The 26,051-nt window shown below is 38.1% G+C and overlaps 1 protein-coding gene across 1 annotated transcript; it reads right to left on the bottom strand.

The window, feature by feature from the left end:
* Positions 1-2,194: 2,194 nt before the first annotated feature.
* Ccdc195 (coiled-coil domain containing 195) lies at positions 2,195-21,583 on the bottom strand. Its single transcript, XM_076866156.2, has 3 exons — positions 21,349-21,583; positions 13,877-14,123; positions 2,195-2,318 (listed from the first exon to the last, which is right to left on the bottom strand). The coding sequence occupies exons 1-3, from the start codon at positions 21,581-21,583 to the stop codon at positions 2,195-2,197; spliced, it is 606 nt and encodes a 201-aa protein (XP_076722271.2).
* Between the last annotated feature and the right edge of the window lie 4,468 nt (positions 21,584-26,051).

The following is a 26,051-nucleotide window of genomic DNA, read 5'->3' as shown; positions in this document are numbered from 1 at the left end:
GACTTACTTGCAGATAGCTGGGGGTTTAGGGCACGTAAGAATTCAAGTGCAATGTAATTGGTTGATCAGAGTATGCCTGAGATGCTTTTTGTGTTCTTTGTGATTCACTATATTTAAAAATATGTCAGAGGGCTTGGTGTCAAACACTATAGAAAGTCCGGGAACAGAAATGGAACTTTGTTTCTTTAATCATAACACTTAATGATTTAATTTCAAAGTTTAAAATTTGATGGTGCAATATATTTTACTGGACAATGTTAGGCCCATGTAATTCAGTTCAGTTCATCAAACATAGATGAAATATCATCACATACTATTCACTGAGCTTGGCATTGGGGATAATTTGTTGTTATAACCTTGCCAGGTATGGCATTATAACTTGGATGGCTGTCATATATTGTTTTTTTTTAAATATAATATTTGGGCAATTTTTTTTAAACCAATAGTAAAGTCAAATTCTCAATTTTATAGATATACAAAGAATATAATTGTGCATGAACTAAAAGTATCAGCTACCTCATTGGTTAATACCTTAAGTTATCTACTCTGTGTGTCTTTATTCCTAGGTGAATGTGTTTCTGCATCTCATTTGTATCTTTCGCCTCTGGTTGTAAACTTGCCCCACTGTACATCTGTTACAATGTTGAGAATATTGTTAATCTTACTGCATATCATAAATAAAAGAAGCAGTTGATCCCATCATGTGGTTTTGCCTTAGGGTGTTTGTTCCTTCATCTGTCTCCTTTCCAGGAGTCTGCCTGCTACTATTAAAACCCCTTCATAGATGTGGTGTGGACCATTCCTACCCTTTCTTCTTTACAACGTCCACTTCAACTCGGTTCCAGATTTGGAGAATCCTGATCCATATTTTTAGTATTTACAATAGTGGATAAATAAATAATGAAGTATAACTGTTCATCTTGGAATTCTTGTTTAAAAGGTGAATTTCTGGCCTTGTCCCTGCCTTTTACCAATTCAGTAATTCTAGAGTAGGGACTAAGATTCTGCATTTTAAGACTATGGAGTTATTTATTTATTTATTTTTAACAGTATTGGTATTACCATGTTTACAGCAGCACAGTTCACAATAGTTCAGTTATGGAACCAGCCTATAGGTGTTTGTCAGTGGTGAGTAGATCAAGAAAATGTGGTCTATATACATAATGAAGTTTTAGTCAGCCATAAAGAAGAATGAAATTATGTCATTTGCAAAAATTGGATAGAACTTGAGAGCATTATGTTAAGTGAAGTAAGTCAAACTCAGAAAGTTTTTCTCTTGTATGTGGAAGCTAAAAAGAATAAAGGAGAAATGGGGATGGAGTGGATCTCACAAAAATCAAAGGGAGACCAATAGAGAGTAGAGGAAAGCGACCAGGGGAGGGCATAAGGAGCGGAGAAAAAGGGGAGGTCTTGGGGAATGAAATTAACCAAATTATATTGTTATATTGTGTGCAGGTACAAATATGTAATAGTGAATTCCATCAGCATGTATAATTATATGTGCCAGTTTTAAAAAAGATATTGGTATTAGAAACACAATCACTGTATACAGGAAGGGGGGGATTATATTGATTAGAAGATCAGGGATGGGGGACATTCTGAGAATTTCGAGCCCCTGACACATGATGATTTGAATGATTTTTTTTTTTTCTCTTCTCAATCAGGTGTAGTGTCTTTGCCTTTAACCAGCCCATGGTGGCTCTGAATCCATCATGTATGCAATGGGCATTCATGTGTTGGGGCTCTTGAGCCTGTGACTCAGCTAGCAGTGGTGAAATATCAGCACACCATGGACTATAAAGATAGACATTATTGCTTTTGTGCCATTAACAAAACCCAATTTTTTTCTAAGCTCATTATAGCTTTATCTGGAAAGTGACACTTACAATGTGGACAGCAGCATTTCCTGATGGCAGAGTGCAGAGATGGGATACTTAGCACAGGCTCAATTTAATTGTTCACATGCTGCATGACAAGCAGTGGCCACTGCACACGCATAGGTCCTTAGTATTTAATAAAAACAAAAGGCCATCACTTGCATTCCTAGGCTGAGCAAGTCCATTGTCCAGACACTTGGCATTCCATGTGTCTACTGCTCATCTTGCCAGAGTTCTGGGCAGGGAAAGGCACAGGTCCAGCTAGGCCTTGATGCTCGCATCTTGATGTTCTTGTTACATCTACTGCCTTGAGTGTCCTATTCTGCAATAGCACTTAGCTGGTTGGAGGTCTGATTTGGTGAGCATTTCAAAGAACTTGAATTTTTGGAACATGAAGACATGCTCCTGGGTAACAGGAAGCTGACCGTCTTGATCTTGTCCCTACAGAAAGCAGAAGAAGGGCTTTTACTGAGACTTAATATATTACATTTGCTATTTTTGCCCAGCACCAAATACTGTCTTCAATATTTATTTACTGTATTATGATAGTTTTTTTGTTTAGTTATTCAATAATAATGATATATTGGGACTGATCTGTGCAGGGTCCAGTCTCACAGTAGGCCCAGGTCCATCCTGCCAGCTGCTGATACCTGTCGGAGCACAAGCACAGGGCCAGCAGACCCCTGCCAGAGCTCAGGCCTGGCCCAGATCCACCCACACCAACATATGTGGGACCCAGGCCTAGGACATGTCAGGGTTCGCCACCCCTCCACCACCTGGGAGCCTAAGCCTAATCCACTTCCATCTTGGGACACTGCAGTCATCGCCATAGCCTTCCCCAGCAGTAGCCCCTACCTTTTTGACAACAGACCAGGCCTAGAAGCAGCTGCATCTCAGAGCAGGCATCCCAAAGACAGTGTGAGGCCCACCTTTTTAGCCCCATCTCTATAAGACATTGTTTTCATCTTGGGGCACCTCCACTATCATCTCAAGTTATCTCAGCTATTGCCGCCACCACCTTTAGTTGTAGTAGCATCCATTGGGGACACCACAGGTTCTGGAAGCCCAACATCAAGGTGAGGTACAGACAATCTGCATGGCTACTACAAGAATACAGAGAAAAAATTGTAATATCTCAGATCCACACTGCAAGAAAGGAAGACACATAGACAACATAAAAAAAACAAGGGATGAAAGTGCCCCAAACAGACCAGGATGCTACAATAACAAAACCCATGGACTGCAAAGTTGATGAGATGTCAGAGAAGGGTTCACAAGGTTCATAACTAAAATGATCTGTGAATTAAGGAGTGATCTAAATGAGCAAATATAGGCAAAAATTGATCAAAGAAATAAGAGAACAAATACAGGTAGCAAAAGATTACTTCAAGAAAGAGAAAGAGACTCTGAAAAAAAAAGTCAGAATTCCTTGAAATGAAGGAAACAATAAACCAAATAAAAAATTCAAGAGAAAGCATAACCAACAGACTAGATCACTTGGAAGAAAAAAATGTCAGATAATGAAGACAAAGTATACAATCTGGAAAATAAAGTTGACCACACAGTGAAGATAGTAAGAAACCACAAACAGAACATCCAAGAATTATGGGGCACATCAAAAGACAAAATCTAAGAGTTATTGGGATAGAGGAAGGCACAGTGTTTCAAACCAAAGGAATGTACAATCTCTTCAATGAGATAATATCAGAAAACTTCCCAAGCATGAAGAATTAATTGGAAAACCAAATACAAGAGGCTTATAGGACACCAAATGTACAAAATTACAACAGATCTACACCAAGGTACATTATAATGAAAATGCCTAACATACAGAATAAGGGTAGAATCTTTTTTTTTTTTTTTTTTTTTTTTTGACATTCTTAACAGATTTTATTGTACTGGTTGGAATGCTCTAAATTCACGAAAGCTTGAGAAAATCTTCAATTCCCAATCCCTTAAAAAAGTGTGTTCAAAGGAAAAAAAATAGTAATGATCTGGACAGATACAAAACAGCATGCTCATCTCTTCCCACGTCCCCACTGCCATCTGCTGATAAGATTCTCAGAAAGCAGAACATTCTTAAAATTCACCAGGTAGGATGTCTCCAGTATAAAGAACCAACATTGATCTGGTGCCTCTGCTTTGCAGACCATTTTTTAATTCCTAAGGTGTAATTATACATTTCACATGCATTTGTGAGACAAGATAAACATTATGTTTATATCTCACATGAGTCAGGCTTAAAGGTTTTCTAAATACTGTGTGTGGCACTAGAAATTTCATGCTGTATCAAGTCCATATCAATATTAAGCTACTGGACTCTATAATGAAATATTATAGATATTTACTGAAAACCAATATAAAACACTGGCCCAGAAAGACCAGTCTGGGAAATATGCAATTTTCTTGATTTAAGATGGTCGTGTGTGTGTGTGTGTGTGTGTGTGTGTGTGTGTATGTGTGTGTGTGTGTGTTTAAAAAGCTCTACACACTGTTTAAGACAATTATGTGTGAGAAGCCTTTTCATGTATGCCGACTTTATCATGACAACTCTAGCTGATTCTTTATGAAGGATTAGGGATACGCATCTTCAGCAGTGCACATGAGAAATAAACTCTGAAAAAGGCAATTTCTTGGGTTTAGGAAGGACTGTATTCTGGGAAGTACTTCAGAGGAACGGACAATAATTCTAGGATTATAGCCAAGAAGGACTGGAAGACTTCAGGAGATGTTTCAGCTTCTTCTAGATTTTGAATGTTGAATAAGCCACTGAAGTGTGATATCTATATTATCCTTTTCTTTGCAAGAAATTGAATAGCAGCAAATTTCTCTATCCTGAATAGCAGACAGGTTCATTTTTTCGATTAGCTGTTTCTCATCCAAGGCATTTGGAAGATCTCTCTTGTTTCCAAGTACTAGTACTGGAATTCCTTGTAACTGTGGTTTATCTAGAAGATTATGTAGTTCATTTCGAGAGGCTTCTATCTTATCACGATCTGCAGCATCTATCATGTAAACGATGGCATTGACTCCTCTGCAATACCGTTCCCACATGCTCCGGAATCGGGGTTGTCCTCCTATGTCCCAGATCTTTATTGTGACGTTACCTTTAGTCACTTTCCTCATGTTGAAGCCCACTGTGGGTATCATATCTTCACTGAATTGACCTGATGACAGAAGTCTTGCAGCGCAAGAAGAGTCCCGATAACATATTTTCTCCCAAGGGTAGAATCTTAATAGCCACAGAAAGGAATCAGATCACATATAGTGGGAGACTAATTCGTATCTCATCAGATTTTTCAACTCAGACTCTCAAAGCCAGGAGAACATATACCAAGCTCTGAAAGAAAATGGATGCCAACCAAGAATCTTATATGCAGCAAAATTAAGCTTTAGATTTGATGATGAAATCAAAACTTCCTGTCATAAACAAAAGTTAAAAGAATTTACAACTAGAAAGCCTGTACTGCAGATCATCCTCAGCAAAATATTCCACAAAGAGGAAATGAAAAACAATGATGAAAAACAGCAAAGGAAGCTATTACACTAAAGGAAAAACTAATCAGAGAAAAAACCAAGTCAAGTTAAATACCAAAAATAAACAAAAATGACTGGGATTACAAATCATGTCTCAATAGTAACCCTGAAAGTTAATGGCCTAAACTCATCAGTCAAAAGACATAGACTAGCAGATTGGATTAAAAACAACAACAACAACAACAACAATATGTTGCCTCCAAGAGACTCATTACATAGGAAAAGATATCCACAGACTGAAGGTGAAAGTTTGGGAAAAACCATACCACTCATATGGACTGCAGGAGCAAGCAGGGGTTTCCATCTTTATATCAAATAGACTTCAAGCTAAAGTTAATCAAAAGAGATAAAGAAGGACATTACATACTGCTCAAGGGAACTATACACCCACAAGACATAACGATTATAAATATATATGCTCATAACAATGGAGCATCTATGTTCATCAAACAAACTCTTCTCAAGTTCAAGAGTCAAATAGACCACAACACAATAATTTTGGGTGACTTTAACACACCTCTTTCACCACTGTATATATCTTCCAAATAAAAGCTGAACAAAGAAACTATAGAACTCAATAACACAATCAATAACTTAGACTTAACTGATATATATAGAATATTTCACCCTTCAACAAGTGAATACACTTTCTTCTCAGCAGCACATGGATCCTTCTCTAAAATAGACCATATATTATGCCACAAAGCAACTCTTAGCAAATATAAAAAAGTAGAGATACTACTTGCATTCTATCAGATCATAATGAAATGAAATTAGAAATCAATGAGAAAATAAAAAATAAAAGCCACTCTAACACCTGGAGACTAAATAATATGCTACTGAATGATCAATGGCTTGCAGAAGACATCAAGGAGGAGATTAAAACATTTTTAGAGGTAAATGAGAACACAGATACAACATATTGAAATCTCTGGGACACTATGAAGGAAATTCTAAGAGGAAAGCTCATTGCATGAAGTTCATTCCTTAAAAGATGAAAAAGTCAACAAAAAAATGACTTAACATTACATCTCAAAGCCCTAGAAAAAGAACAAATCTACATCAAAAACAGTAGAAAACAGGATATAATTAAAATCAGAGCTGAAATCAATGAAATTTAAACAAACAATTGAAAAACTTGACAAAACAAAAAGTTGGTTCTTTGAAAAAATAAGTAGAATTGACAGACCCTTAGCCATTCCAACAAAGAGAAGGAGAGAGAAAACTCAAATTACTAACATACATGATGAAAAAAGTAATATCACAACGGACACTACAGAAATACAGAAGATAACTAGAAATAACTAGAAATTATTTTGAAAACTTGTACTCCAATAAGATAGAAAATATTGAAGGCATTGAAAATTTTCTAGAGTCATATGATTTGCCCAAATTGAATCAGAACGATATACACAATTTAAACAGATCAATTTCAAGCGACGAAATAGAAGACGCCATCAGAAGCCTACCAAACAAGAAAAGTCCAGGACTGGTGAATAAATAGTCAAGTTCTACAAGACCTTTAAAGAAGAATTAATACCAATACTCTTCAACTTATTTCAGGAAACAGAAAAAGAGGGAGCACTTCCAAACTCATTCTATGAGGACAATATCACCCTGATTCCAAAACCAGGCAAAGACACATCAAAAAAAGAAAAAAATTAGATATCATTAATATCATTAATGAACATAGATGCAAAAATTCTCAATAAAATTCTGGCAAATCAAATATAAAAACATATCAAAAATATAGTACACCATGATCAAGTGGGGTTCATTCCAGTGATGCAAGGTTGGTTCAACATACGGAAATCAATAAATGTAATTCATCTCATCAATAGACTTAAAGATAAGAACCATATGATCATCTCAATAGATGCAAAAAAAGCATTCAACAAAAATATAGTACCCCTTCATGTTCAAAACACTAGAAAACTAGGGATAGTAGGAACATACCTCAACATTGTAAAAGCTATCTATGCAAAACCCAAGGCCAACATCATTCTAAATGGAGAAAAATTGAAAGCATTCTCTCTAAAAACTGGAATAAGACAGGGATGCCCTCTTTCACCCCTTATATTTAGCATAGTTCTTGAAATGCTGGCCAGAGCAATCAGACAGACCAAAGAAATTAAAGGAATATGGATAGGTAAAGAAGAACTCAAACAAGCACTATTTGCCAAGAATATGATTCTGTACCTAGAAGACCCAAAAAATTCCACCAGAAAAATTCTAGAACTAGAAAATGAATTCAGCAAAGCAGCGGGATAAAAAATCAGCACCCATAAATCAAAGGCATTTCTGTATGTAAGTGACAAATCCTCAGAAACGGAAATGAGGAAAACTATCCCATTTACAATAGCCTCAAAATAAAACAAAAACAAAAACAAAAACACCTGGGAATCCATGAAAGAGATGAAAGATCTCTACAATGAAAACTATAGAATGCCAAAGAAAGAAATTAAAGAAGACCTTAGAAGATGAAAAAATCTCCCTTATTCTTGGATAGGCAGAATAATATTATCAAAATTACCATACTATACAGATTTAATGCAATTCCAATCAAAATCCCAATGACATTCCTCATAGAAATAGAAAAAGCCGTCATGAAATTCATCTGGAAAAGTAAGAGACCCAGAATAGCTAAAGCAATCCTTAGCAAGAAGAGTGAAGCAGGTGGCATCACTGTATCAGAGCTTAAATTATACTACTGAGCAATAGTAACAAAAGAAGCATGGTATTGGCACCAAAGTAGACTCATAGACCAATGGTACAGAATAGAGGACACAGAAACTAACCCACATAATTATAGTTATCTTGTATTTGAAAAGGTGTCAAAATATACATTGGAGAAAAGATACCCTCTTCAACAAATGGTGCTGGGAAAATTGGAAATCCATATGCAACAAAATGAAATTAAACCCCTATCTTTCACCATGCACAAAACTCAACTCAAAGTGGATTAAGGGCCTAAGAATTAAACCAGAGACACAGCATCTATTAGAAAAAAATTAGGCCCAAATTTCCATAATGTCAGATTAGATCCCAACTTCCTTAATAAGACTCATATAGCACAAGAATTAATATCAAGAATGAATAAATGGATGGATTCAAACTAAAAAGCTTCTTCTCAGCAAAATGAACAATTAGTGAGGTGACTAGAGAATCTACTAATTGGGAACAAATTTTTACCACATACAGGTCAGATAGAGTACTAATCTCTAGAATAAAGAACTCAAAAATCTTAACACCAAAAAAACAAATAACCCAATCAATAAATGGGTCAAGGAACTGAACTGACACTTCTCAGAAGAAGATATATAATCAATCAACAAATATATGAGAAAACGTTCAATATCTCTAGCAGTTAGAGAAATGCAAATCAAAACTAATCTTAGATTTCATCTCACTTCAGTCAGAATGGCAGCTATTGTGAAGACAAACAACAATAAGTGTTGGTGAAGATGTGGGGGAAAAAGCACACTCATACATTGCTGGTGGGACTGCAAATTGGTGCAGCCAATATGGAAAGCAGTATGGAGAGTCCTTGGAAAACTGGGAATGAAACCACCATTGACCCAGCTATCCCTCTCCTTGGTCTATACCCAAAGGACTTAAAAACAGCATACTACAGGGACACAGCCACATCAATGTTTATAGCAGCACAATTCACAATAGCTAAACTGTGGAGCCAACCTAGATGCCCGTCAGTAGATGAATGGATAAAGAAAATGTGGTATATATACACAATTGAGTATTATTCAGCATTAAAAGAGAATAAAATCATGGCATTTGCAGGCAAATGGATGGACCTGGAGTATATAATGCTAAGTGAAATTAGCCAATCCCCCAAAACCAAATGCTGAATTATTTCTCTGATTTAAGGAGGTGATCCATAATATGCTGCGGGTGGGGGGGATGTGAGGATTAAATGAACTCTAGATAGAGCAAAGGGGAAAAGGGGAGGGAGGAGGAGGGAGGGGGTATAGGTATAGATGGTAGAATGCAATGGTCATCGTTACCCTAAGCACATATATGAAGACACGAAGGATGTGACTCTACTTTGTGCACAACCAGAGACAAGAAAAATTGTGCCCTATATGTGTAATATGAATTGTAATGCATTCTGTTGTCATATATAGCAAATTAAAAAAATGTCATGAGAAAAAAATATATTGCAATTGGCTTTTAATTAAGCCCAGTGAATAGTGCATTTGAAACTATCGAAGGAGGGTCTGCACCTCAGAGGACTGGTTATTAGCTTGATGTAAGTGGAATATCACACTGACTTAAGCAAACAGTCTTGTAACAAAATCTCTTCAGTTGAAATGAAGCAGAAATTTTGCAGCAATTATCTTATAATCCAGACCCACCTGCTGATTTTCAACTCTGAGTTCACTGACTATCCATCATGCCTCAACAACAAATGGAACAAGGGGAAACAGCAATTGCTCAGTGTAACCTGGGCAATCTCTTTTCATTTTCCTTACTTCTTCTTTTATCTCTAAAGCGTTATATTGAATTTTGATGTAAACCAGGACAAATGGCTCTTAAGAATAAGTCTAAAGAGCTGTGTTTAAAAATGAGTGCTTTTTTTCCCCCAGCATTGTCCTCTTTATGGGTAGATAAGGTTATAACTTCACAGAATGGCATTTGTGGCCCAGGCCTCAGGAAACACATCTGCACCGGATTCCCCTGGGGAAGAAGGCTGGCCAGGCGTTCATATGTTGGAATCAATAACATAATGATGACCATGGCCAATTATGGAGCATTCACTGGACTATTTCACTTATTCCTCACTAAGTCTATGAGGTAACTGCTGTTATGATTCCCTTTTCACAGAAGAGTGATTCGTGTGGCAAACAACACTCATAACTCTTTCCAAGGCCACGTTGTTTGTCAGTGATGGAGTTGGGAATTTAGCCATCTGATTCCAGAGACCATCTTCTTAACCACTTCCATTTGGAAAAGGAGAGAATACACTTATTGGAATGCAACTAGCTTCTTTCTTTAATTAGAAAATGAAATAAACAGCATTTTAACTTTCAACTGTGTGTCTGGACCCTTTCCTTGTTAACAGCTTGGGATTGCTCTCCCCACCACCTCTGAAACCCAGGAAGAAAAGATTGTATTTCTTTGTTGAAATTAAATGAAAATTAAAATCCTATCTCTAGTTTCTGGAAAGCTTTGGTTCTTAAAAATATTGACATTGGCATTATTCTAAAAAAAAATGCTTTCAAGGTAGAATAACAGAAAAGTTCACAAGCAAATTAGGCATGATGTCTGATATGATTCAAAATCTATTTCCAACAAATTGGTTCTCCATAAACCTTTGTAAAATTATTTGAAAGTTATTAGGAGGTAAATGAATTTCCCAAACAATCAGAAAAATAATGTAATGACATGTCACTTTACTAGTTAATTCCTGATAATGTAAGGGACAAAATAGAAAAGGACTACAATAAAAAATATACTTAAATCATACACTAAAGTTCTGTATCTAGTGGATTTTATACCAATTCTGATGTTGATTTTAAGCCAATACTGACTTTGTTCTTTTAATATAATCCTACAATTGTCTCAGTCATTCAAATTAAACTAACTTCTAAATTAGAAATGGATTGTGTTATACCTACCTATTTGTGAGTTGGCAGCCTGGAAGTTGGAAAACAATTTACTTCAGAAAAATAATACTTTATGAACATTGGTTATGTTCTCAAACTATCATAGAAAAAATAAAAATTCAAATGGTAATATCAATAGTACAATAATTCTTAGTTAGCATTTATAGTCTGGTTAAGTATAAACAATAAGACACTTTAATACATGTTCATTCTTCAATTTCAAAATGTATGAAAATCTAAAGAGTAGGCATTTGGTAGTGGGATTATGGAGGATTTTCCTTTTTTGTGTGTTTTTTCTTTGTATATTGCATTTATATTTTGCAATTTGCAAGGTGTGTGTGTGTGTGTGTGTGTGTGTGTGTTGTGTATTTTTCCTTCCTTTTCTAGAGAAAACAAATTAAAAACAAAAACAAAAACAAAAAACAAAACCTCTGCTTTTCTTCTTCCCTCTCTGAAGAAACATGGCCATTGAAATCCAGTGGCTCTGCATATACTTCTTGTTTCCATATCCCATATCTCATCTGTCAACAAATCTGTTTGGCACCATCTTCTAAACATATTCAGAAAATGCATCCAATGTTCCTACTGTGGCAGAGAAATGATCACCCTGTGCCTACAGGACTTTCGAGCCTGGTCTAAATCTGGTCTCCTTGTTTTAGGTGTTGTTCTTTCATAGCCTTTTCACAACAAGGCTCCCAACATGATCCTTTTTTTTTTTTTTTTTTAAATGAAAAGAGCAGGTGACGCACCCCAATTCCCTGGAATAAATCCAGAGTTGTTGGAGGTGGGGAAACCGCCCTTGGCTCTTTGCCTTCCCGTCTTTCTGCTCCAGGCTGCTTGCTCCCTTGCTGGCAGCCCGGCCTCCTGGCCTGTCCTTGAACACATCAGTCATGCTCCTGCCTGGTGTTTCACATGTGCTGTTTGCAAGGCCTGCCGAGTTCTTCCCTGGGGTACTATCCCTTGCTCCTTCGGTTCTTAAGTGGTGAGGCCCTTTTTGGCTGTGGCATCAAATATTCTAACAATGCTGGCTCCTCTCACCCTTGCCCTCTATTTTGCTTTGTTTCTCCTCACAGCATCTGACATAATGTACCCTTTCTCAATTTTCATGTTCACTGATTATCATGTTACAAAGAAACAAGGTCCAGGAGGGCTGGGATCCTTGGCAGTTGTTCCCTGCTGTATGCTAGGGCCTTGAATCTTGCCCAGCAGGAAGAACACACTCAGGACATAATTATTGAATAGATGACTATATGTAATTCAAGCAGAAAAACAGGTTGGAAGGATCGAAACCAAACTTGTGATGACATTTGCCCCTGAGAAGTTTGGGGGAAGAGAGAGATAAGGCCTTCCTCTTAGTCACATTTCATTTCTCCTATACAAAAAATATCTGAAGCAAATGCAACAGAACTTTTGTAGAAGTCTACATCACTGTTTGTAAGATTTCTGAATAATCCTGTGCATTGAAAGATTTCAAATGACAATTGTTCACTAGTCTTCCAATAGTTACAGGATGTAGCCCGTATTCCTTAGCATGCCACAGAAGGCCCCTGATGACAGATTCTGCTCATCTCTCCATCCTCATTCACATCACGACTTTTGGTTTCTGTTAATGTCATGATTTCTTTTTTTTTGCCTTCACGTCTTTTTTTGTTTTACTTATGATAACGTTTCCATTTTTCTTTGCCTAACTAAATCCAGCCTTCCTTTATGATTCAGGCTACTCTCTGTTCCTAGGATGGAACTTTCTACAAAGGACACACAATTTTCTTTCTGTCTTTTGAAATCCAAATAAAACTGGCTCAACTTCTGAATCCCACATCCTGTGGGAGGTCTGTGCTCTTTGCAATACTTATGAGAATTCCTGCAGCGCTATTACTTATGGTTATCCCTTGATTGGATATTCTGTCACCACCAAAGGAGATGATTCACTTACTCTCTCAACATTTGTATTTTCTACTTTCTCTTTTCTCTGATAAGCTAATCATGAAGCTCTGGTTTTCTTTTCTTGATTTTCCTCCTTTTATTCACACAAGACAGATGTGTGGAGACTTTGCTGGAGTCAGGGCCTCACTGGGGGTGGAAGGTGGGGAGGCAGAGTGTGGGGGAAAGGAGGCCACACTCCAGCGTGGTAGGGCGATCAATTATGCTTAATATGACACTTTTGTTCTAGAAGACTCCTTGACTCTCCCTGCTGCAGGGGTCACTGGCTGAGATTTCTCTTGAAGACCCCAAACCTGTCTCTCAAACATTCTGTCAAATTCCTCTCATTCTTAGGCTATGTCTAACTCTGCAAATATCAATTTTTAAAATTTGGAGACAGTTTGGCTTTTCCTTTGACTCTTGGCCCTTTTGCGTTTTGTCTGAAGAGTGCTTCAAAGACCCTAAGGCCCATCCAGCCCATTAAGTCATGTGCCTCCACAGGAAGAGTTCTCTCTGAGAGCAACTGTCTGCTCAGCTCCTAACGTGCCCAGGCCTTCTCCCTAGAAACACTTTGTTGTGTGGGCAGTTTGCTGTGTGTCTCTAGGATTAAATGAGAGTTTTGAACATAATGGCTTACTTTTGCTGAGTCTTGGTCTCTAGGATTAAATGAGAGTTTTGGACATAATGGCTTACTTTTGCTGAGTCTTGTGTTGTTGGTGCCTATCTCAGAACATCATTGCCAAGGCCTGATGAACAATTGCAGGCTTATGTTTTATGTTTACTTGAAGTATCAGAGTGTGTTTGTAAGATTTGACCTAAAATTTTTTTTTGTTCCTATGGATTCCCCAAATGGATATATATCAGATGGAAATAATTTTGATCCAATCTTAAGCATGTGCCTAGCACAGTGAACATTACCTGCACCTGAAAGCATGCTCAGGAGAAGCTCTTTGGCTGGAACTGCTGTTGCTAAAAGAATCTGCGGCCAACATCCTGTCTTGGTTGTCCTGCTTTGTAACTGAAGAACTTGTCAGTGACTTAACTGGTCCCTGAGCTTCCACGATTCCACCATTTGGATGTCTTTTCCTAGTTTTCCAGGGATCATTTGCAGTAAATGAATGAACTGATGAAGAAATGGAATAGCGTCTAACGATCATGACATTGCCTGCAGGGGAGACAAAAAATTCAAGTTAAACATGATGTTACTCTTAATGACATCCACATGTGGAAAATTATGTCAATCACACTTTATTGACTCTAACTAAACAAAATCATTATTTTTGTTTCATTTCTTGCACAAAAGACATCTATTTTATTTTATTTTACAAATGTCAGTTGAGGGCCAACCATGTAGCAGTCACTTTTTCTAAAACGAGGGTGTGATGATGAATATAAAGAGAGCTTGCAGAGAGCTTATAGTCGTTTGTGGAAGACAGATAATAACCAAAAATACACGACTTGATTCATACAGAGAAAGATGGGGCTGATAGGGGCAGGGGGAGAGACCAATGAAGGAGGTGACTGGAAGCTGTTTAAGTTTTTATTTTATTTTATTTTTGTGGTGATGGGGATTGAACCCAGGGCCTTGTGCATGCAAGGTAAGTACTCTACCAACTGAGCTATATCCCCAGCCCTGTTTAAGTTTTTGCTTATAAAAAATCATTGTGAGAATGCAGCATCTGTTCATAATAGCTTACGGATAAGCTGTTATTATGGATAATGAGAAAAGAGGCACTCAAAGGTTCCAGTCACAAAGTAACGTTCAGGAGAGAGAAATGTTCATGATCCTGATTTGAGCCATGTACATAATATACACATGTTGAAATATTACATTATACTCTATTAATATGAACAAATAAAATGTACTGGTCAAAAATGGAAAAAAAAAATGTTTAAGATGGAGATGCTAATTCCTTGAGCATTAGACATTGCATACTTATATCAAATTATCACACTATACCCCATAAATATATACAATTAAAACAGTACCAACTAATTTTAAAAATTTAAAATCAAAAAATCAAAAAATTTAAATTAAAATTTTAAAATTAGTTGGTACTGTTTTAATTGTATGTATTTATGGGGTATAGTGTGGGACTTCTCGAGATGCCAGTTCTTGATGGCCTCCTCACCCTCACTCTAGAACTGGCTCATCCACCATCCCCGACCTGAATGGTCACCTGGATGGCCACTTGAACGCCCCAGTGATCCAGTGGTTGCTCTAACTGGCCTGTTATTGCATGTTTTGGTTCCATGGTAAAGTTATTATGAGGAAACCCGTTGAAGGAGAGATGAGAGCAAAGAAGACCTGTGGAAAGAAGAGAAGATGCACAGGCAGCTGGAGTGACCCTGGCTGAGGTGGAGAGAGAGCCCTGGCCTTAGCTCCGGAGGGCTTTCAGTGCAATTTCTACCTGATTTTTTTTTTTTTGTAATACAATTCTTTCTTGAGGTAAATAAAATCTTCTCTGTTCCTTGAAACTAAAATGAAAAGAGTTTCATTTTAGGGGATCTTTGTCAAATCCCAACTCTCACACTGTACTAACTGCTACTTGGAACTTGTCACTTGACTGCTTTTTTTTTTTTTTTTTTGGCACTAAGGATTGAATTCAGGGGCAGTTTATCACTGAGCCACATTCCTTTTTATTTTGAGATGAATTCTTGCTAAGTTGTTGAGGGTCTCACTAAGCTGTAGAGGCTGGCCTTGAACTTGTGATCCTTCTGCCTCAGCCTCCTGAGTTGCTAGAATTACAGGTGTGCACCACAGCACCCTGCTTCTCTTTTGACTTCTCCTTGGACATCCACTTATTATCGAGGAGGCCAACAACACTGACCTCATGGTTTGGTTTTCATCTTTTGGACCCTTTTCTCTTTCTCACCATAGCTTTGCTAATAACTCTCATGGGAGTGTAACAACATGAAACATTGTGTCATGCATTAGAATCTCAGAAGTACAATTATTTCTTAAATTTGCTTCCTGCCTCTGCAGAAAGCAGACATAAAATTATTATGGCAAATGCATGAAGTGAAGATTTCCTTGGCTTTGTGTAGTTTGCAAGAGCAGAAGACCAAGTTTAGAGAAGATTCTGGGGAGAGTTAAGTTCAAATCTATCTGAAGTGATTAACTGCAAATTCTGTTCATAAGTTAACTTGAAATACTTTCTTTGGCCATGATACATAAGTTTCATAATTATGTAAAACAGATTTGCCACTACTGGCAAATGTGAACATTTCTGTTTAAATGGGTTAGACGACACATTCTGAATTGCAGGAAACAACAGGGGAAACCATGCTGTGATAGTGAAGCTGAGTTTATTTTTATTTGGGCCCTACACTCAATGTGGAACTGATTAGCAATAAGCTCTTTGTTCATCTCCCTGGGTCACAAATAGTGTGTGTCCTTTAGTTTCTCATCAACACAAGGGAAGAGATAGTCAACACAGCATCCCAACATCCTTAGCACAATTTCAAAGATCATTTCCAAATGCAGTTTATGTGCTAGTAAAGGAGATGAGCAAATTGAAAAAAAGAGGCCTGGCGATGCGGCGAGTTCCCTGTAATACATTGTTTCTTTTACCTTCTCTGAAGCAAATTACCTCTTCCCTAATAGTCCCAAGGCCAAGGTGGCACAGGGTAGAAGGGGAGAGGGACCATTCCTGAAATCACTGGCTAGATTTCATCTCTGCCAAATATTTAGGCACATACTGAGGTTTCCTTGAGCATTTATCCAACAAGGACTCATTCTGAGCGGGCACCCTCCATTCTTATATATGTATGTGTGTTTACATATGTATACATACACATGTTAATTATGCAGAATAATGGGTTTCATTGGGACATATTTGTATAATGTTTTAGTCAGTTTTCTTTTTCTGCGGTGATGAAAAGATCTGACCCAGAACAATTTTAGGGGAGGAAAAGTTTATTTGGGGGCTCACGGTTTCAAAGGTCTCAGTCCATGGGCAGCAGTCTCCATTCGTTGGGCCATGAGATGAGGCAGAACATCATGGCAGAGTGTGTGGCAGAGGGAAACAGCTCACATGAACATCATGAAGCAGAGAGAGACTCCACTCCAGATACAAATATATACCCCAAAGCCACACCCTCCCCAGCCACACCCCACCTGCGTCCAGTTACTGCTCAATTAATCCCTATCAGGTGATTAATTCACAGACTGGGTTAAGGCTCTTACAACCCAATCATTTCTCCTCTGAACCTCCTTGCATTGTCTCACATGTGAGCTTTTGGGGGACATCTCACATCCAAACCATAACATACATACATATAGAATAATCTGATCAATTTCATCCCCAATACCCTCCCTTACTCCACCCCCTCCTCCCTTTCCTCTACACTAATGGTCTCCCTTCTACTTTCATGATATCCCTCTTTTCTTTTTTCCCCTCTGGCTTCCACGTATGAGAGAAAACCTATGACGTATGTCTTTGGGTGTCTGGCTTATTTCACTTAACATGATGCTTTTCAGTTCCATCCATTTTTCCTGCAAAGGACATAATTTCATTCTTCTTTAGGGCAAAATAAGACTCCATTGTGTATATATGCCACATTTTATTCCATACATTTGTTTACAGACATCAAGGCTGATTCTATAAATTGGCTACTGTGAATTGTGCAGGTATATTTAAAGTGTGATGACTTTAATTCTTTTTGATAAATACAAAAGAGTAGTACAGCTGGATCACACGTTAGTTTAATTTTTAGTGTTTGGGGAACCTCCATACTGATTTCCATAGCAGCCATATTAATTTACATTCCCACCAACAGCACATAAGGGTCCCCCCCACCCCGCATCCTCACCACCATTGATTGTTTTTTGTAATCTTGATGATTGCCATTCTGACTGGAATGAGATGGAATCTCAGTGTAGTTATGATTTGCATTTTACTGATGGATAGACATATAGCTATATTTATAACATCCATATTAATATGTAAAATACCCTGAGCTATATCAGAGCTATATCAGTGTTCTGTGTCCTCAGGTGACTACAGGGAAACAGGATCTTCCACTCACAAAGACTTACTGTTTCTTACTACATATATCACAGAGCAAAGAGACAAACTTTCAGTTCCAACTGACTTGCTTTCAGGTTTTTTTGTTACACACACACTCTCTCTTTCTCTGTCTCCCTGTCTCTTTCTCTCTACTCTTTTGGTACTTGGGATTGAACCCAGGGATGTTCTACTACTACTAAGCCCTCTTCTGTTTTGAGACACAATCTTGCTAAGTTGCCGAGTCTGGCCTTAAACTTGTAATCCTCCTGTCTCAGCCTATCTAGTAACTGGGATCATAGGCCTGTACCACCATGCCTGCTCAGGTGTTCCCTTTTTTAAAGTGAGACTCATACTTCTGATTTTATATCATTCTTCCTCAAAAACCAGGTTTATATAATTTCATTATCAAAAAGGGTAAGATAAATCACTTAATCTCTCTGGATTTTATATTCTCAAAAAAAAAAAAATAGGGCGTTTCTATTGGAAGATCTTTGGAAATTCCTGTCTGGTAGATTTCTATGATTCAATTGCAAGTATGAATTTCAATTGATGTTGGCAAAATATTACTGAAAATACTAATAAAAACTTATACTCAAGTCAACCACTATTTTTCTGATACATCCACTTATATGACAACCGTGAATAATTCATGCTGAGTCTTATTTGTGTTATTTCATTTAATCCTCTTGACAGTCCCGAGACCGGTTTTACCACTATTCCTGTTGTACAGGCAAAGAGACGGATCATAAAAGCACATTGCACTTATGGAATTAAGAAAGCTTACAGTTGGAAGAGGCCTTGGAAGATGTCTAGCCCAATCCATTCATTTTTATGTGATGATGTTACAATCAGCAATTTGATATGACCTGCCCAGTCTTGTACAACTAGCACAAAACTGGGGCTATCACCCAGCTGTCTTTAGGCTCAAGCCAATCAATATTCATTCTCCTTACTCTACAGTACTACATCACATATAATAAACAAATGCATATTTAAAGTAACACAACCGGGCTCTCAAGCAAAATGTGAATCACACTTCTATCTGTGTTTTGTTGATGCACCTAGCAAGAGTTCCCAATCTCTCATTGGACATTATTGTTAATGTGCTGAAGGAGTGTGACACCCATCATGTGTTTAATTCTTACAAATATTTTAACCTCCACTAAGCCTGATGATCTTCAGACCCTGAGAGTTGAAAGGGTTCTACTCTTTGCTCTTTGAACCATGCAATATTTGTTTTAAGATAGGACAAAGATACACAAAGACCCAACTTTCTTATTAGGACAAGTGTGCTAGAAAATAGATCTGAATAAGTGTTGTTTGCTTTTGGAGCAAGGCAGTGGCTTTCAGTTGCAGGTGTGGGGTGTAAATTTTGCTGGCAGCTGACATTCGACAGTGTCTGAAGGCATTTTTGACGATCATAACTGGTGTAAGGGTGGGAACTATAGTAGTTAGTAGTTAGAAGCCAGGGGAGTCACTAAACATCCTGCAGTACCCAGGATAATGGGAATGCCCATTATCCTGACCTCCAAAATGAAGTATTATTCAGTCCAAAACACCAATGCAGAGGTTGAGAAACCCTGGAGTAAGGATATATTACCAATGACAATATATTTTTATTTATCATTAAAAGTTCTGATCTCCTTATGCCATTTTATTACATAATCAGCAGACAGAGCTACTCAAGTCCATAACTGTACTTGACAAAAAGGGAAAGATCCTGATTAGAGTCTGTTTTCAGCTTTGAAACGTAGGGTCTAGTGTGTCATACTAGAGAGAGAAACTCTAATAGAGAGAAGCACATTGTCAATCTGCTCAGAAACTCCAAATGGCATTGCCTGAAGCCTTGACAGATGACACGAAGAACTTTGAGTGGTTAATTATGTATGTCAATTTTACTTGGATATGTTGTTGAATATATCACTGACAATTTAAATGCAGAACATATTTCTTGCTCTGCTGGTTTCTGACCTTATGTATAATCTTCAGAATCAAAAGTCTTAACTAACCCTTAGATGCTGTTGTTGGGAATGTAAATTAGTATGGCCACTATGGGAAAAAGCATAAAGGCTCCTCAAATAATTAAAAATAGAACTATCATATGATTCAGCTATACCATTCCTAGGACATGTATTTAGAGTGGTGATGTCCATCTCATTCCACTGTCTTTCCATTCCTAGGTATTTATCTGAAGGAAATGAAGTCAGCATACAAAAGAGATACTTGTGTACTCATGTTTATTTTAGCAGTACTATTCATAATAGCCAAGATGTGGAATTAGCCTATCAACAGATGGATGGATAAAGATACACACAAACACACACACACACACACAAACACAGTGGATTATTACACAGTCATAAAGAAGAATGAAATCCTGTCATTTGCAGGAAGTTGGATGAATCTAGAGAACATGATGTTAAGGAAATAAGCAGATACAGAAAGATTAGTATTTAATGTTTTATATGTGGAAACTAAAACTGAAAAAGAAAGGTAAGACAGATGATATGGAAATAGACAAGGGACTATTAGAGAAGAATAAGGGGATATTAGGGAGAAGGATGAATGAGAGGAGGGGGCAAGAAATGAAAGAAGGAAAGGTAGGCATCATCAAAGCATGGTATATACATGTATAGAAATACCACAGTGAAGCTCATCAGTTTTCACAAGTACTATGCATTAATAATTATAATTTAAAAAATCTTTTCTATAAAAGGTGAAGTTTGATTTCTAGACTATATCTAACATTGATCTTACTCTGGAAGCCTTCACTCTGTGCAGTAGGTGGGGTCATGTGCAACATGCCTCATGTAAGACAGTAAAGCTCTTTGTAAATGTGGTTAAGAACCACTGTCTGCCATATGATGTGTGTTTGCCAGGTGCCATATGGAGCCTTAAGTCCATACAATTGCAGGTGACCCTCACAAACACAAGCTGGGTACCATAATGCTTTTGGATCTAGAAAATGAAGATTAAAGAAGTTTTATAACTAGCTCACAGTCAAGTGGTTGAGTAACAAATCATTGACAACATACTTGTCTGATTTTGATATCCATACAGTTACCTATTCTGCAACACTGTCCCAGCTCAAGAGAACATGCCATTTGAGAGATACACATTCAGTGTTCTTTATGCAGCATTTAAGTGGTTCTTAACGTGATTAATTTCCACAAACCTGGTGTTTCTTCCCAACATATCCAGAAATTGTTTTAGTGCTGCTAAAATAGTTTGCTTGAAAATGCTAATGATTTTTTTTGTCTTGGGAACCCATCACTGGGAATTACTGAACAATGCAGTTATGTGATAGCACCGTAGACCCACTGTTGAGGACATATGCAAAGACCAGTATAGCCCAGGAGAGTGGTACAAGCCCAGTACCTTGGTGTTCCAGCGTGGTTGGTGTTGCATCAGTGGGAGTATCACCATGAGGGGCTGCTGAAGACTGTCCGTGCACTTCTTCTTCCCCTTTGTCTCCTGATTCTCCCCCAGAGCCCACGGCTCTTGGACTACCTGAAGCCAGTTTCATGCGGAGGGCTTGGTTCTCCTTCTCCAGTTTGCTGATCTCTGCCCGCATTTCCTGGATGACTCTGAGCAGCTGGGTGTTAGCTTCCATTGCTTCCTTCCCTGGTTCTCTGGTTTGTACCTCTGGGGAAGACAGGCCAACTGTTACTCAGTGGGACAGTTTGGTCCTCCAGTGAACCTTCCCGAACAATGCATGTCTCTCTTCCCTGTGCCATCTTTCAGCACCTGGGGGGTTAGGCTGCCCCGGGAGGTGAAGGATCTCCATGACTTATTCATTCTGGGTTTTGTTTTTCAGAACAGTGCTTTTCTTTCTTTAATTTCATATCAATCTACAGTTCTAGACATGGCTTTGTGTTCGAGCAGAAGAGAATACTCCAAAAAATTTCCAGTGAGGACAGAGTTTCTTGTTCCCATCTTGAAATAATAGCCACAACAGCCATTCAATCTTTCCTCTGTGGCCACCTTTGGGATCAAATGTTTTGAAGGCTCACCAACTGGCACATGTAGAACACTGACCTAAAAATTATGCCTTATCTTTTCTGTTAAATATGCCATAGTTCTGTAGTTTTTATGGAAAATTATTAATTTTGATACCTTTTGATTAAGGACCCAGGTGACATTAATCACAAGGGAGTCATCTGAACTGCAGGACTATTATTTAAATTTGATATTGGTAATTATACATAAATCCCTCAGGACAGACCAAGGAAGCACCACATGCAGGATGTCTCTGCAGGTTTGTAACTTATGAGCATCTTGTTGCTAGTTTGTTTTAGGATGTTTGCCTGGGCACAGGTTGCCCAGGGATATTTTGGGAATGTAAGAAGATAAGGGCAGAACATTAATCTTGAATGAAAAAAACAAGGGACGGTTACAGCTTTCATTACCTATTTCCTGAAGAGGTTTCTTTGTTGGGAATGAAAAGTACGAATCTTAAATAATATACACTCTGATAGCAGTCTCTGGAAATTCAATTAATGTTTAAACATAACTGATCTTTTGCAATAGGTGAAAACCATTGGAAAACTTTCCATGTAGATCATTTTCCCCACCCATTTGTTGACTCCTATTTCCTATGTATATTGATGTTTTTGCCTATCCTAATGGATATTTATTGACTGTTTCAAGGCCAAAGATGGAAGGAGAGATTGGAGAAAGTATTGTACCTTTACATGTTCAAACTTTACAATATGCTTATGAAAAAGTCAGTCTGTAAAAATAACTGGGATATTTGGAGATGCTATTTCTGTTTAAATGATTTTCAATAAACACTTTGATGCTGGGAATTCTGAGGGTATAGAAATGAGTGTGGAAGTATGGAATACGGAGCAAGATGGACTTGGAATGGTCGCCCAGTCTAACCACCTATTGGATGTTCTAATCTGTTCCACGATATCTTTGTAATGGATCACTGACCCTATATTTTGAATACTTCGATTGTAAGAGAGTCTTCTTCCTACCAAAGTTTGCTATTTGCTTTTTAAAAATATTTTCAATTAATTTTTATTGGTGCATTACAATTAAACATAATAATAGAATTTTTTGTTACATAATTGTACATGCATGTAACATAAATCAGTCAATTTTATTCCCCAGTGCCACAGCTGTATTACGGATCATGCAGACTGATATCAGCTGAGAACATCCTGATTGTGGAGAGATGGCAAATTGTAGGTTAAGGGACAAAATTAGCTTGGGCTACATTGGGGCCTTTAGAGAAAAAGTCATTTACTTTAACTTTTGTATCTAACCTAACGTTCTCCTATTAGGTAAACCTCTTGGACCTCTAGCCTCCACCAACCCTAAAGCTAAGAAGGCTGTAACAGTCAATACCTATAGGAAAAACTCTCCCTCTTTGCTACAGCTCACCTACCTACTGGCCCCACCAATTTATTTCTTAAACATATTGATTGATGACTTTTGTTCTTTGGCTATAAAATAGTTCATATAACCTCTTCCACATCAGAACAAGTTATTCAGCAACTTGAATCCATGTTCCTGTGCCACTCATACTTGGTTCTGAGTAAGTTATCTTATTTTCCTTAAAGTCAAGTTGTTGTTTTATGTCATCATTGACAATGGAGATGGATAGCAATGATGGTTCCTTAACAAGATGAATGTACACACTTAAGATGCCACTGAACTATACCCTCAAAAATGGTTAAAATTATACAGTATGTACATTTTAGCATTAACTCTATAGGATTTTTTGTTTGTTTGTTTTTTGTGGTCCTGGGGATCAAACCCAGAGCCTTGTGCATGCAAGGCAAGCACTCAACCAACTGAGCCATATCCTCAGGCCCCAGTATGTACATTTTAGAATAAAAATTTAAAAAGATAAAATACATATACGTATGCACATAAATAAAAGAACATAGAAAAGGATTCTTATGGATATGAACCAAAGAGCTGTCAATGGTTATCTCTAGATGTTGAAGAAAGTGATTTTGCTCTCTTTTTTATAAATGTGATATTGTGAAATAAACATTTGGTCTTCATCTCATTTCCTGGCACATATTTCCTAAAATCCACAGAATCTTCAAATTGATAAATGACAAGTGACTTTTTATATGCTAAGAATTGACAAAGGCTAGGGCCTGATGGTGAAGTTGGCCAAAGATTTCATATATCGTGCCTGTGTTAGCGGAGCCTCCATAAGAACTTGAAAAGAAAAAAAAGGATTTGGAGAGTCTGAGAGCTGAACGCATGAGGTTTTTGGAGGGTGGCACACCCATACCTCATTCTATGCACTTCTTTATCTGGATCTTTTCTGATAATTTATTTTTTATTGTTTGGTGGTAACTTTTATTATAAACTGGTGAATGTTTCCCTTAATTTTGTGAACTGCTCTACCAAATTGATAAAGGTTGGTCATAACTGGCTTAAACTGCTGTCTGAATTGGGGGAAAGTCTTGAGAGACTAAGCCCTCAAACTATGGGACCTATTGTTACCCCCAAGAAGGCAGTGTCAAAAATAAATTGAATTAAAGGACACCCAGCCAGTGTCTGGTTCTGCAGCATTACTTGCTTGGTGGGTGAGGAATCTCCCTGCCCCCAACTCCTAGTATCATAAGAATGTTGTGAGAGTACAGTGGAAAAAACTGACTTTTACTATTTATATGCTTTTATTATTCTCTGAAATTTCTACCATGAGCATGCAATATATGACAAGAAAAATAACTTATTGACATATGGAAGAAATACAAGAAATGATCTTTGCCCTCAAAGAATTTACAATGCAAATAGCACACAAGGAAAATGCATTAAATCATTTGAACGATGAAAGGCAGCTGTGTAGGGGTTGTGGGTATAGCTCAGCCGCTGAATGTTTGTCTGGCATACAAGAGCCCTGGGTTCGATCTCCAGCACTGCAACAAAACAAAACTGGCAGGACAGGCTTGAGCAAAATGCCATCTTCTAGTTCAGTCTTTATTTCAGAGAAAAGGAAAATAAGGTCAAGTGCAACCAAGACCTAAGATTACATGCTTTACCGGTGGCAGCAGCAAGACCATAACTTAAGTATTCCGGTTGTGAATCCAGCACTCTGTCTGGTCCTAAACTTCCTGTCACTGAGTTTTACATACCACATCACCCGGTATTAACCCACGGGCAGCAGGTGAGGATAGGGGGATGCAGTAGGGGTTGACTTAGATGCAGAGATAAAGAAGGTTCTGGGCAGGAGAGCAACTTGGGCCAGAGGAGTGGCTGGTCCAAGCATGGATTGAAAGTCAGATGTACCTGGGACCTTGCTTCCCTTTGCTCAGAAGCCATGTGCTTTTTCTGGGTTCTTCCCCCCAGAGTGGTGCAGTGTGCTGGAGGCCTATCTCTCTGGTGAGACAGGTCAAGAGTCTGTCTTCTCACGCCTTCCCCTGAGGCTGACAGCAAACCAAACAGCAGCAGGGCAGAGCAGGCAGGGCAGGGAAGGTACTGTGGACAGGCCTCCCCAGGCTCGGGCTACCGCAGCCAGGCCTTGCCAGGCCGCGCTCCGCAGTCCAGAGGCTCCAGAAACACTTGGCCTGCCAGCAGCCTGGCGTCAGAACCCTGCCCGCAAGTGACCTCAGGCTCCAGAGTCACGCACCCAGCAGCAGACCAGCCGCAAAGGTCCAGGAGTCCTGGGCTGGGTGGAACAGGATTTGCTATTTGCTTTTTAACAAAAATGACTTACATTGACCAAAAATTGGCATGTAGTTTGTTCTTATAACTTCTTTTTTTGAGATGTTATATAGTATATCCAATCTTTGTTTTAATGAATTTCTGTTCTATCATATTCCATTGAGTCTCTACTCTCCAGAATAAATATTTCCAATTTTTTAGCTGTCCATCACCTACTGTGGGCTCAAGGGTCTTGAGTCCATCAATGACATTCATTATGGACATGCTCCCATTTATCAGTAGGCCTTTTGAACTAGGCTCTCCAGGTGTCTTGAAGGCATTGAGAGGCATAGCATAAATTGACACAGAATCTGGAGAGCATAGTAGGAAATATTCCACAAAGTGGCAGTGAAAATCATTCCTAAAATTATATTCGATACTGAAGTTGCATTTTATTCTTGTAACTG

This window comes from Callospermophilus lateralis, chromosome 9 (genome assembly GCF_048772815.1).
Source record: "Callospermophilus lateralis isolate mCalLat2 chromosome 9, mCalLat2.hap1, whole genome shotgun sequence".
Taxonomy (NCBI): domain Eukaryota; kingdom Metazoa; phylum Chordata; class Mammalia; order Rodentia; family Sciuridae; genus Callospermophilus; species Callospermophilus lateralis.
Note: the sequence above shows the minus strand (reverse complement) of the source record. Positions and strands in the feature narration are given on the sequence as shown.